At 39.4% G+C, this 11,662-nt stretch overlaps 1 protein-coding gene across 3 annotated transcripts in view; it reads left to right on the forward strand.

Moving 5' to 3' along the window:
- gnb1a (guanine nucleotide binding protein (G protein), beta polypeptide 1a) overlaps positions 1-11,662 on the forward strand; it is a 30,175-nt gene that overhangs the window by 13,361 nt on the left and 5,152 nt on the right. The window contains exons 1-8 of one of the 3 annotated variants that reach the window (XM_063463168.1): positions 4,067-4,195; positions 5,414-5,520; positions 6,121-6,159; positions 6,321-6,427; positions 8,936-8,999; positions 9,718-9,880; positions 11,030-11,096; positions 11,459-11,660. In XM_063463168.1, coding sequence (XP_063319238.1) covers positions 5,464-5,520; positions 6,121-6,159; positions 6,321-6,427; positions 8,936-8,999; positions 9,718-9,880; positions 11,030-11,096; positions 11,459-11,660 — 699 coding nt within the window. In that variant the 5' untranslated portion in view covers positions 4,067-4,195; positions 5,414-5,463. Of the gene's footprint in view, positions 1-4,066; positions 4,196-4,770; positions 4,931-5,413; positions 5,521-6,120; positions 6,160-6,320; positions 6,428-8,935; positions 9,000-9,717; positions 9,881-11,029; positions 11,097-11,458; positions 11,661-11,662 lie in introns of those variants that run through there. The other 2 variants (XM_063463169.1, XM_063463170.1) reach the window with 2 other exon arrangements.

Here is an 11,662-nt window from a genome sequence, read left to right on the forward strand (position 1 = left end):
GAAGTGTTTGCAAAACGTGTGAATTATAGCTGCAGCACGCACCACCATTACTAAATTCTCTTTTTGTAGGAAACATTGTACTAAAATTCAAACATAATTATTTAAAAAGGGAAAAATAAATGGACCACACACAATTCAGTTCTTGGTTGGCACATTTCCTTTGCGATTTCAAGCATTATCGGATGCTAAAATAATTAAGCTAAAATAATTAAGCCTAATCTTAGATTTTTTTGTTTTGTTTTGTTGTTTTTTGTTTTTTTTTATAAAAGTCTTTAACACATATTAATTTGTATCTATTTGTTTTGTCCTGCATGTGGGATGTTTAGGGGGCCATTTGTAAATTATAGTTACAAAAAATATCCAGGTTACACTATTCTAAAATAGGCAGTGTACTAGTAGGTCTTATAGTGCCAGTTAACATAACATTAAATGTAATTGCTGTTACAGTAATAACTCTGTGACATCACATGGAAGGGTCCATGGGCTGCCAAGCTAAGAGTAAATACAGAAACTGACATGATGGTTACAAGTGACCTGTCCCACTGCATCCTCAGAGCCTAGCCTTTTGCATTAAGTCGGTCTTGATTATTTGTTTACCAGCATGGGCCAGGTCTAATCTAAGTCAGACTGACCTAATTCTGTGTGAAGTGCTAGCCTGTCCTCTGGTGTTGTAGCTCTCAACACACTGCCTCCTGCTGGATCTCCACCCTCCCCTCGGTCTCTTTGATCTGCTTCTTTTTCTTCTTCGATTTTGTATTCACCTTTAGCGTAATGCTGCCAGTTATTATTTCCAGAGTAACCTGTTTCCATAGCCTGGTTCAAAAACCTAAATGGACAATGGCAAACACGATTGTAATAGAAGAAACCACCGAGCAAGTGTATTTGTAAGTGTGTGTGTGCTGTCGCCACATCCGCTAAATGTTTTGACAAAGGGAAGAGAGAGACGAGCACAGCTAGGGAAACACCCTTAAAAAGGAAACGCCTGCTTAGAGAATCTATGCACTTGTATCAAGGTGGAGGCCGCATGCTGACACAGATGATCAGTAGCTAAGGCACTGCAACAGCTAGACAGCTACCAACTGACTTGCAAGCAAGAGCAGCCCCCATCCATACCGTGCTGCAGCTCATACGGTTTGTTTCTACTAGCAGCAAATTGGCCTCAACCTAAGAGGCACATTAAAGGTCAAGAATTTAAAAACAAAAAACCTTGAGACAAGTTGGCAGGAACAATCAGACAAGTGAGATGGGAGCAGCCCCGAAGAAAGAAAAGGGTGGGGCAGCTGGTATCGAGGCAGGAGGGTGTAAATTATTTAGCCCACCACCCTGCCTTTGTGCCTAATACATGGCTTTTTGTCTTGGTCTCCCAGCTGGGCAAGAGTTAGAAATGTAAAAAATAAATATTCTTTTTTTTTTTTTTAAATATTTGGAATACCGGTTTATTCATTTTTAAGAAATTAGAAGAGGTATTTTGTTGCACCAGTGTACAAGCTTTCCACATTGTTTCTATTTATTTGTTTATATGTGCATTAGTCTTTATTTATAAGATTCACTTGTCTTTTTTGGCATTTTATTTGTGAATGAAAGTATGAGGTCTATAGGAATATATCTGGCTTTTGGAAAGGTTAAAAACCCCCAGTGCTGGATAGGTATAATATTTCTTTGTTAGTCCTGGATGCCATGAAGCATATTGGGCCTTGCTCCCCTTTACCAAGCGGTTAATTAGCAGCTACCCTCCCAATTGTCCTCTGCTTGTTCACTCTCATTAGTTTAATCTGGCTCTGTCCTCCTGTTTGCCTCTCTTGTCTATATCCCCTTGTGCACGAGGACACTTTGTCATCACACGGAGTTATCTTGTCTACCCCAAAATCTGCTGCCTCACCTCACACTAGACCATTTTGTGTATGTCCCTTCACCTGTGCTGCCTTACTTTTTTTTATGTCTTAATTAAGATATACACTTGATAATTTATCAGATGTTTTGATTAGTTTTCTCTGTATTTAGTGTTAAGAGTCATTGGCATAAATTATACTAGCAACTTTTTTCATTTTTTTCCCTTAGTATTGCCATAGTCACTTCCAAAAAAATCACAAAGGGAAAAATGTTCAAGAGTAAAAAGATGATGGCCTTTTTAATGAGGTAAGTCTTGTATTTAAAATTTAACTCAGACTCAAAATTTGAGCAAACTCAAATTTGCTCTCTGAAATCTACAAATTTGTTCCTTTGCATCAAATATTTTGAAATTTTTTGAGATATAGGCTTATCAACTAAAAAGGGGGGAAAAAATCAGATCTTATACTGTTTAATGAAACACCAGCGGAGATGACATCTGATAAAGACCTATAAATCTGTATGCTGTGAAAATGGATGCTGTATTTGTGATCATTGTGTATGGGAAGAAGAAATACCAATGAAGTCTCTGTGTATGGAGTCAAATTACACTTCCTCTCTCCTTGTCAATGTGTTGTGCTCGAGATGTCGGAGCTGATAGGAGTGGCTGGAAAATGTGAAGTCTGCTTCCCTCCTCCTCTTTCTACTCCTCCTCCCCCACCACCTCTCTAAAAATAGCTGGCAGAAAGAGAAGGCAGTGAAGTCGAGGCTCTATCTGTTGGGCTGCCAGTGGTTTCAACACTCCCACCACCAGCAAAAGGGGAAAAGAGTCCTCTGAATCACACCTTTTTTATGCTAATTCTAATCTCCAGTAGTGCTTGATATTATGTTTTTGCCAATAGACTTCTATAAATTTCTACCATTTGAATAAATTTAGCATTTATTCAGAGGCTGTTATTTTGGAGCTTAGACACCAAAATTTTAATTCATTCATACAGAAAATTTTCAAGGATTAAACCATGAAATGTTCATGACACGCTACATTCATCCCCTGACCTCTGCCAACTCCATGTGTTTCACTTGCTAAAGACAAAAAGCCCCTAAAAACAAAGAAAGAAATGGCAATAGCTGTAGGTAGGTCTCACATGAGAGCAACATCAGGACTAAACTCAAGCTTTTGCACATTTGAATGGTTCTAGCATATTTGTACAGCTCTATATTTTACACATACAGGCATATTATTTATGTAATATGTTATCTGTAGTCTAAAACGGTATACTGTGTAGATTACATGGATTTATTTAAATCTGAACCTGTAGGTTCCTTTTTTAGATTGCAGAAATCTAATATCACTGTAATGATTATGAAAAAAGGCTAATATGTTTACATCATCTGTGTTCCCATCTAAAAATGTGCAGGAACAAAGTTAATTTAATTCAGAAACTGCTTAAAATACTTACCATATATGTTAAAGATTGACAAAGAGCTCCAGAGTTCCCCCCGGATTGTCCTCTGTCTTACACTCATTTAAAATCTGGACAATTATTTTAGCTAGAATAGATGTTGTGGATGATTTGGAAGCAAGAAGGCTCGTGTGAACAGCCAACAATGTTTCACACAGCAGACTCACCCCAAAGGTTCCTAGGCCATGGGAAAGCAGTGGAGCTGGTATGTTTTTTGTTTTGTTTTATTTTTGTTTTTTTTCACAAAAACATTTAGAACATTAAGAGTCAGAAAAGGACGATCCAACAGCAGTGATTGAATCTCAAATCCTTTCTTGTAAGCTCAGTACCCACCATGTTTTACTGCAGTAGCTGTTAAAGGGAATTGGATCTTTCATGAGGTTTTATAGAAAGGACTAAAATGAGAATAAATAAATGGAAGGATTTTTTTAAATTCAGAGGCTTTATAGGAAGGTTAATCGCAGCTGTACTGATTTTTCTTCAGCTGTGTTGCCAGTTGTGTATCCACTAACCATAACCTAGACTTTATCAACCAGTGGGATGCATCCTTGGTCTCCCTCACGCTTTTCAAATGCTTGTCTTACAGTTTAGTTGTGCTCAGGTTGCAAAATCTGAACTTGCAATATCTTTGCAAAAAGTCCACTGGTAGTTTTAGTTTCTTTACCCGTGATTACTTAAAGGGTTAGTGCAGAGAAGACAAGAATTAGCCTGTGATATTACCATGAGACCTTTTTATCAAGATTAGGGGGCTAAGAGGACTTGCTTAGATGCAGACCCATTTACAGCACTAGCCAATCAGGTGACAGGTAGCTACTAAGATGTCAGGCGCCTGAAGGGTAAAGTGTTCATTCAGAAGGTCTCGACACTCTTTAGGACAAAGGACCGAAACCCAGATAAACAGGAAGGTAAGATGTGTTTGCAGTGCAGATGGTAGTGTTCGTTAGCTTGTTTGACACACCAGGGAGTAATGATGCTTACGTTGTTGTATTTAAATATTTAATTTTATAAAATCTTGAGTTTGTGTTTTTGAAGTGAAGATAGGAGAAACCCTAATGAAGACAATCACTTCATTTGTTTGAAATGTGTTATATTGAAATATAACACATTTCAATGAGATGGGGTCTTTTTTTGTTTGTTTTCCTCCCCACTAAGCAGGTGAATTGGTCTGCTGATTTGTGTTGGCACCTAAATTTTTATTGGTGCTGAAAGTAGCAATGATTGTATCACTTCAGTTAATCTTCGGTCAGTGTAGAATTTCTGAGCTAGGGTTCACTGTTGGTATAGTATTTTTCTTTGAAGTCGAATTTGTCATCTTTCTGTGGATAGTGAAAGTGTCTGTGTTAACCAGAGGATTGGGGTCAGCAGGATAGCCACTGCTTTTAGGATCATCAGCAGGTTTTGTCTTAACCGGATTTGGCTGAGGAGCTGAATCAACTGTGTCCCAGGATTACAGGGATGACATTGGAGGACAGTTTAGAGTCCCGAGGCCAGAACGTTGACAGCTTTGTCAGTCCCAGCCCATCATCTCAGCACCTTGGGGTTTCAGTAGTGCAGTGAAACTTCTGCTTTCTTGGTCTGTCTTGTTCCTTTCTTGATATCTGGACTCTTGATCCTTGCTCCGTTTTGGCAGTCAGTAGGGGGTATGTGTTTGGCCTGCATGGCCTAGTGTTTTTTTTTTTGTTTGTTTGTTTGTTTTTTTAATGTATTTTTGCCTTGATTCTGAAGAAATGGTTATCAGCTGCTCATTGTGGCCAGATGTTTGCCCAAGGGTTTGCTGTCGTTTGGGAGGGGAGAGAGAACAAATTCAACATCATCCTCAAAATTGTTATCTTAAGCCTAAAGTAGCTGCCTAGTGCTTGTTGCTAGGTAACAGTTTCAAGCTGGCGAGGACAAGTCTTGAGCTGTCTAGAAAGTGATTCCCTGAGACTTTGTCTGGGCCTCACAGATTGGATTTAAAAGATACTGTGTGATACTTTTGTGTACTAGTCAAAGTAATTTGCCAGCACCATATGTTTAATTCACATGTACTGTATTACAGCTGACTGCATTACTACTTTTTTTTCTTTCTTTTTCTTTTTTTTAAGGAAATGTATGTTGAGCATCTCATTGCTTGTCTCCTTCAGATCAGCAAGAGTCTAGGCGGCGGAGCGAAGCGCACCATTAGCTGAGGAAAATGAGTGAACTGGATCAGTTACGCCAGGAGGCTGAGCAGCTCAAGAACCAGATCAGAGTAAGTCCTTCAGTCCCCGAAGTAACCTGCATTTGTTTTCTTTAAGTAGATTTATAAATCCAAATAACATTTGTCAGTGACCTCCAGGTTTCACACTAGTAGTGATAATAGGGGTTATGTACTTCTTAGTTTGTCCTATTAAAGTGCTTCAATACATTTTTACAGGCTTTATCACCTGTAGCAGTACTGTAATGCATATTGTCACATAATCAAAATCACTGTAGCACCACTAACACTAGCAAACAAAAATAGTTGTGGGATGACAGTATTTCTGCCTTGAGCCACTCTACTACATTTTACATGACTACATGACTGCTGTGGGCAAGAAGTTAAAGCTGCCTGCTAATGCTTGCTCAGGTTCCTCAGTAGCATCATTGCAGTGGGATGCCACTGAGCAGGAATCCAACTTGATTTACATTAATCTCACTTGTATTGCACCATAGTTTCTTATTACTATTATTAAATGGATGTCGTCATTCCAGTACATTTAAGATGTCAGACATTTATAGTGCTTTAAAAGTAAGGAACCCCCAGACATGAAAGCATGCTATTGGCACATAAAATATGACGTTCTAATTTTACTGGCTGCTTTTTTTTCAGGATGCCAGGAAAGCGTGTGCAGATGCTACCCTGTCTCAGGTAAGCGCTATAGTTGTTATGATGTTGACTTGACATAATTTATTATTTTGAAACTTAAATGAAGACAATCGGCTTGATGTTTGGCTGGAAGGTTTTTAATACTTTGACTAATACATGATGGTCTCAAGGTGACTTTCTCTCTCATCTTGATCCTTTTTTAGATCACAGCTAACATTGACCCTGTTGGCCGAATTCAGATGCGCACTAGACGGACACTGAGGGGGCATCTGGCTAAAATCTATGCCATGCACTGGGGCTCTGACTCGAGGTAATCTCATTCAACTCCATTCTGTCCATTAACTAAATATTTTATCCCATCAGCCCAACCCCCACTGCCTAAATGCAGGAAATGGATATAAAAGCTTGCTTGGCTGTCTTTGTGCTGCTTACTTCCTCCTGAGGGTCCTCTTCAAACCGTGGCATTCCACAGTAACTCACCCCACTCTGAATCCCAAAGCAAGTCTTTTGCAGTCTGTTATATTAACATGTACTCATTGTTGTAAAATTTTAACAGTGGTGTACTGTACTGGTGCACATGCACAATATTAACACACTCATTGCCATGAATGGTTATTTCAGGTGCATCACTGTATCTTGGAGTGCTTCTACTGTGCTGTGCCTGTGTTTGTGTGCACTGGGGGTGTGGTATGTGGGTAGGGAAAATACTCAAAATGGAGTCAGTCTTTGTTAAAAACAAGTGTTGAGCCTCATAGCCATGGCAGATGAAGCAATAGTCCTCACTTCAGAAAGTGTATTCCCCAGAGCTGTACACACCTCTCACCTCAGCAATCAACAAGTTAATCACTGTGGCGCTGCCGTGCGTCAGTCCACAGAGAGACCACTGCAAAGTGCTCATTCATCTCATCACCCTGCTGGTCGTATAAGTAAGAAAAAAAAAATCTAACACTGTGTTTCCACTGTAAGAGCTTACTATCTCAATGTTTTATCCTCAAGAGGTGTTTATGTGGGATTTTACCCAATCAAAAAGATGTTTTGAGCTGCAGTCTAGGCTAGAGTTGGTTCTTCACGTGCCAGACTAGCGTGAATTTTCTACAGTTTGAGAAAGAAAGCCTTCCCTTACTTTCATTTACCAGCCAATAATGTGTAATTTTTCAGCATGCAGTCCTCAGTATATTATGAATTTGTTATAAAACATCAACTGTCTGTAAGAGACAAAGTTTAATATAAGTAATATGATGCTAAATCCCAGAAATAGCATGAATATTTTTTTCAAATGCCTAAATGCATCTCAAAAATGTAAGGTTTTTTTTTTCCAAAATATTAAGGCATTAGAAGTTCTTAGAATAAGACCTTAGAGCTAATTCATCCCCGTATGTATGTATATATATATTTTTTTTTTGTCAGTGCATGTGAGAACACAAAGCACTGGTTTCATGTTGAAAATAAAGTAATTTGTTAAACAACTTTAAAGTAGAAGTTTGTACTGACTTCAACAAAGCAATTTGGGGTTGTTTTTTTGTTTGTTTGTTTTTTGATGAAATATCCTGAGTACTCAAATGTGACTAACTCGTCCCACGAGACGATCCTCACAAACACATTACCTAAACACATGTTGGATCATTTTGTTGTTTTATGTAAAACATCTGTATTAGCCATCTATATTAGGCTCTTTCTTATTGCTGCTCACTGCATTTTCAGACCTCCTATTGTATCATATCAGACAACTGTACCACAAAAGTGTATCTTATGAGAATGAGGTGTGGGTACATGACTGGGAAGCCATGAAAACTAAGTTTTCCCAGCACAAATTCCCAGCACAAACCTTTCGGTCCCCGACTTATTATCTGCTGGTGTGCGTATGTGATCGTGTTCCTGCCAGCACAGTAGTTAAGATTTCCATATTCCCAGCAGTCATTGGTGTGTTCACTCTTTTTCCTGGTCCTGTGTGCATTGGGACCATCACTGTGGTTACTCCTGTTGGGTTCACCCAGATAGCAGAGCAGTCACAGAGGTACTGAGGAGCTTTCTCTTGAAAGCAAAAACTGGAATATATCTCAGTGGTTTTTTTTGTTTGTTTGTTTTAAAGAGGCTCCTCTAAACATACTTGAAAGTATCGGTGTAATTCAGCTGCTAGATCAGTCCAGTTGGGATTAGCACCATCCATTCTGCATGTAAAATTATGTAAATGTATTTAAGACGGGTATCACAAGCTTTTTCATTTGTTTGCTTGCTTATGGATATATTTTTATCTGTCTAGAAAATGTCTATTCACTTACTTGCTCAACAGTGCAACACTTAGCTTCCATGATGGTTCTTGAACAAGCCCCCCCCCCCCCGAATCTCACCACCCACATAATTTACACAGTAAATTGAATCATGTGACCTGCATTGGTCTTTTGTCCAGCACTGGCAACACTACTAAACATGATTAAGTTAAGTTAAGTTGATATCTTTCCTATTGTGTTGGCTCTGAAATGATGGCTCATTGTTACCCCTAATTCCTATAAAGTACAACAAAATATGGATGCAATAAATTGCAAACACCTTCAAAAAGTAAATCTAAACTATCTGTCTAAATACTGTCTGAAATGTTCCGTTCTATCATTTCAAACCCCTTTAATATAGAATAAAAATGTTCAAGTAAGACGAGCCACATCCTCACGTACCGTGTGTTAAGCAGTGTTTTTGTATTGTGAAGGTCACGGATAAACATTTTCTGGGTAAAACTGTACTATATATACATATGCATCACACTCTGCTAGTTCAAATTGATGACAGTCTTTCCCTTAACTAATCTCTCCTTTCTTTTCACCAGGCTTTTGGTCAGTGCTTCCCAGGATGGCAAACTCATTATTTGGGACAGCTACACCACAAACAAGGTAACTGAAACAATTTAAATGGTCAGTAATTTGGGGTGCTTTTTTAAGTTCCTGGTGTTTAACCAGTGAAATGTACAAAGAAAGACACACATCCTCTCTTACGTTGGTTTGGGAAGTTTTTTCCTTGTGATTTGATCAGTGAGCAATACGTTCTAATAATATTTTAAAACTGATAATACCAAAACACAGTGAAATGAGATGATGTCATAAAATGTCACGTAGTTGGTTAGCTTGTTCTAAAAACAGAAAGCTGAAACAAAACTTCTGTTGACTCAGAGCTAACCATCCTTTAATCTTGAGCTGTAAACACAGACGGGCAGAAGATTTTAGATGTCACCAGTACATATAAAACACAGAAAAACACAATAAAGTGGGGCCAAGAGATCTGATGAGGTCGGGGTAGTCTAAACATAAAAAGATGTGTACAATCATCCTTCACCAAATTTCCAAATGAACTATTGTCTTTTCCCTTTCATCCAAGATCAAGTCAGAACAGAAATAATTATTACTCCCAGACTTCCATTTGCAAAATGTTAAGTTCATTGTAATACAATTCACAAGTGTTTTGTGTCAAGTAATGCTATTTATAGTGAATACTGTGCCCTTGAAAGGTTAAGTTAATACTGCAGACAGACTTTGTCACATGCCTGCCCCTTCTCCCTCTCTTCCATCTGTCACTGCATACTATCTAATATTAAATCTTGCTCCTCTCCTTCAGGTCCATGCCATCCCGTTGCGCTCCTCCTGGGTGATGACGTGCGCCTATGCCCCTTCTGGGAACTATGTTGCCTGTGGTGGCCTGGACAACATCTGCTCCATCTACAACCTGAAGACCCGTGAAGGAAATGTGCGCGTAAGCCGCGAGCTGGCCGGACACACAGGTAGGCAGGATGCTTCCATTAGCTTGTACCCATTTACCCGTCAGTCCCAGGATGTTGGGAAAACTCTCCCGTTCAGTTTCAGAGACACAAATCCCTCAAGGGTTATGTCAGAAAGGGCATCTGGTGTAAAAATCTGACAAGTGAAACATGTGGCCGTACCTGCTGCAGCAACCCCTCGTGAAAGAGTGCAGCCCAAAGTAGCTTTGATTTGTCAGTGTTCTGCAATCTCTGACAAGGGCAGTATGGGTCATGGCAGGACTCAAGTCACTTGATTTTTAAGACTGCATTCCTCATTTAGGTTTCAAATTGGCCCTCCGTTTGAGTAGATGGAAGTTCATATTTCTCACTTTTTTTTTCTCTTTTTTTTTTTTTTTTTTTAACTTTTTGTTGCTTGGGCTTAAATGTGGTTGTGAGACTGGTAGTTTCATCTTGTGAGTCTGATTCTGTCTGTGTGTGATCATGGTAACGTGCTTTTGAATATTTGGCAAGTCTTTTGTCAAAGCAAGACTTTGCAGCCATATAGGATGTAGCCATACAAGTGTGTGTGTGTGTGTGTGTGTGTGTGTGTGTATGTATATATTTATAAAAGATCCCCCATAAAAAAACAAGTCCTTCTATAAAAAACCAGTCGATTATAAGCCTTTATGTTGCTAAGGTAGCCCTTATATAATGGTGGAAGCCCAATTATTTTTTTCAGATCCAAAAGATACTAGTCATATGGTGCATCTGTCTCCATTGTGTCATATACCAGCCCAAGCTAATGAAAGTGTTGAGCTCTTGGGCGCGGAGCATTCATCTGATCAGTGTCACATGATGCAGGAAGTGTGTCAGCATTTTAGTTCCAGTTCCTTCGCTATTGGGAGGGGTTTATAAACTCTGCCAGCTAGTAAAGGAAGAATTATGGAAGCAAGTCATGAACCAGGAGATGCCCTACAGCTTTTTCTTTTTTCTTTTTTTTATCTGGTTGTGAATTAGTCAATTCATCTCCCCCACATCCAGCTCACATAACATTCTCTGAGGGTGGGATGATGATTTGGGATGAGATTTCTTTCTCTGTGCATAGTATAAGGGAAGGAAACTTGTCTTATAGCTCTGCAAAATAATATATCATAATATAGTTTTTGATTCTGTTTCTTTCGCTCCTCTCAGGTTACCTTTCCTGCTGTCGCTTCCTGGATGACAACCAGATTGTCACCAGCTCTGGAGACACCACCTGGTGAGTTGGGATATTGCACCCACTGCAATCAGTTCAATCAAGTATCAAGTTTTGTTTGGGTTTTTTTGGGGGGGGTTTTAAGCAGTTGGGTCAGAATTTCAACCTGTCAAGAGCTTCAATATTTTACTGGTTTCAGGGCCATCACATTGGCCTGTAAGTTCTTTAGGTTGTCTACAATATTTATGGAAATACAAGTGTTCCTCATATAATTTCATACACTCATGCAGTGCTTTCTGCTAGAGAGCTACTGTTTAAATACAAGTTGGTTAATTAGTACATCTTTCTGGGCTAGATTCTGCTCATAGGTCAACAGTTACTCTGCAGAGTAAATGACAGTAAATCATCTTTGCGTTTTCTTGCAGTGCTCTGTGGGACATTGAGACTGGCCAGCAGACAACTACTTTTGCTGGTCACACCGGCGATGTCATGAGTCTCTCGCTGGCGCCCGACACCAGGCTGTTTGTGTCTGGAGCCTGTGATGCCTCGGCCAAGCTCTGGGATATCAGAGAAGGAATGTGCCGACAGACCTTCACTGGCCACGAGTCGGACATCAACGCCATCTGCGT

Source organism: Pelmatolapia mariae, linkage group LG20 (assembly GCF_036321145.2).
Source record: "Pelmatolapia mariae isolate MD_Pm_ZW linkage group LG20, Pm_UMD_F_2, whole genome shotgun sequence".
NCBI lineage: Eukaryota > Metazoa > Chordata > Actinopteri > Cichliformes > Cichlidae > Pelmatolapia > Pelmatolapia mariae.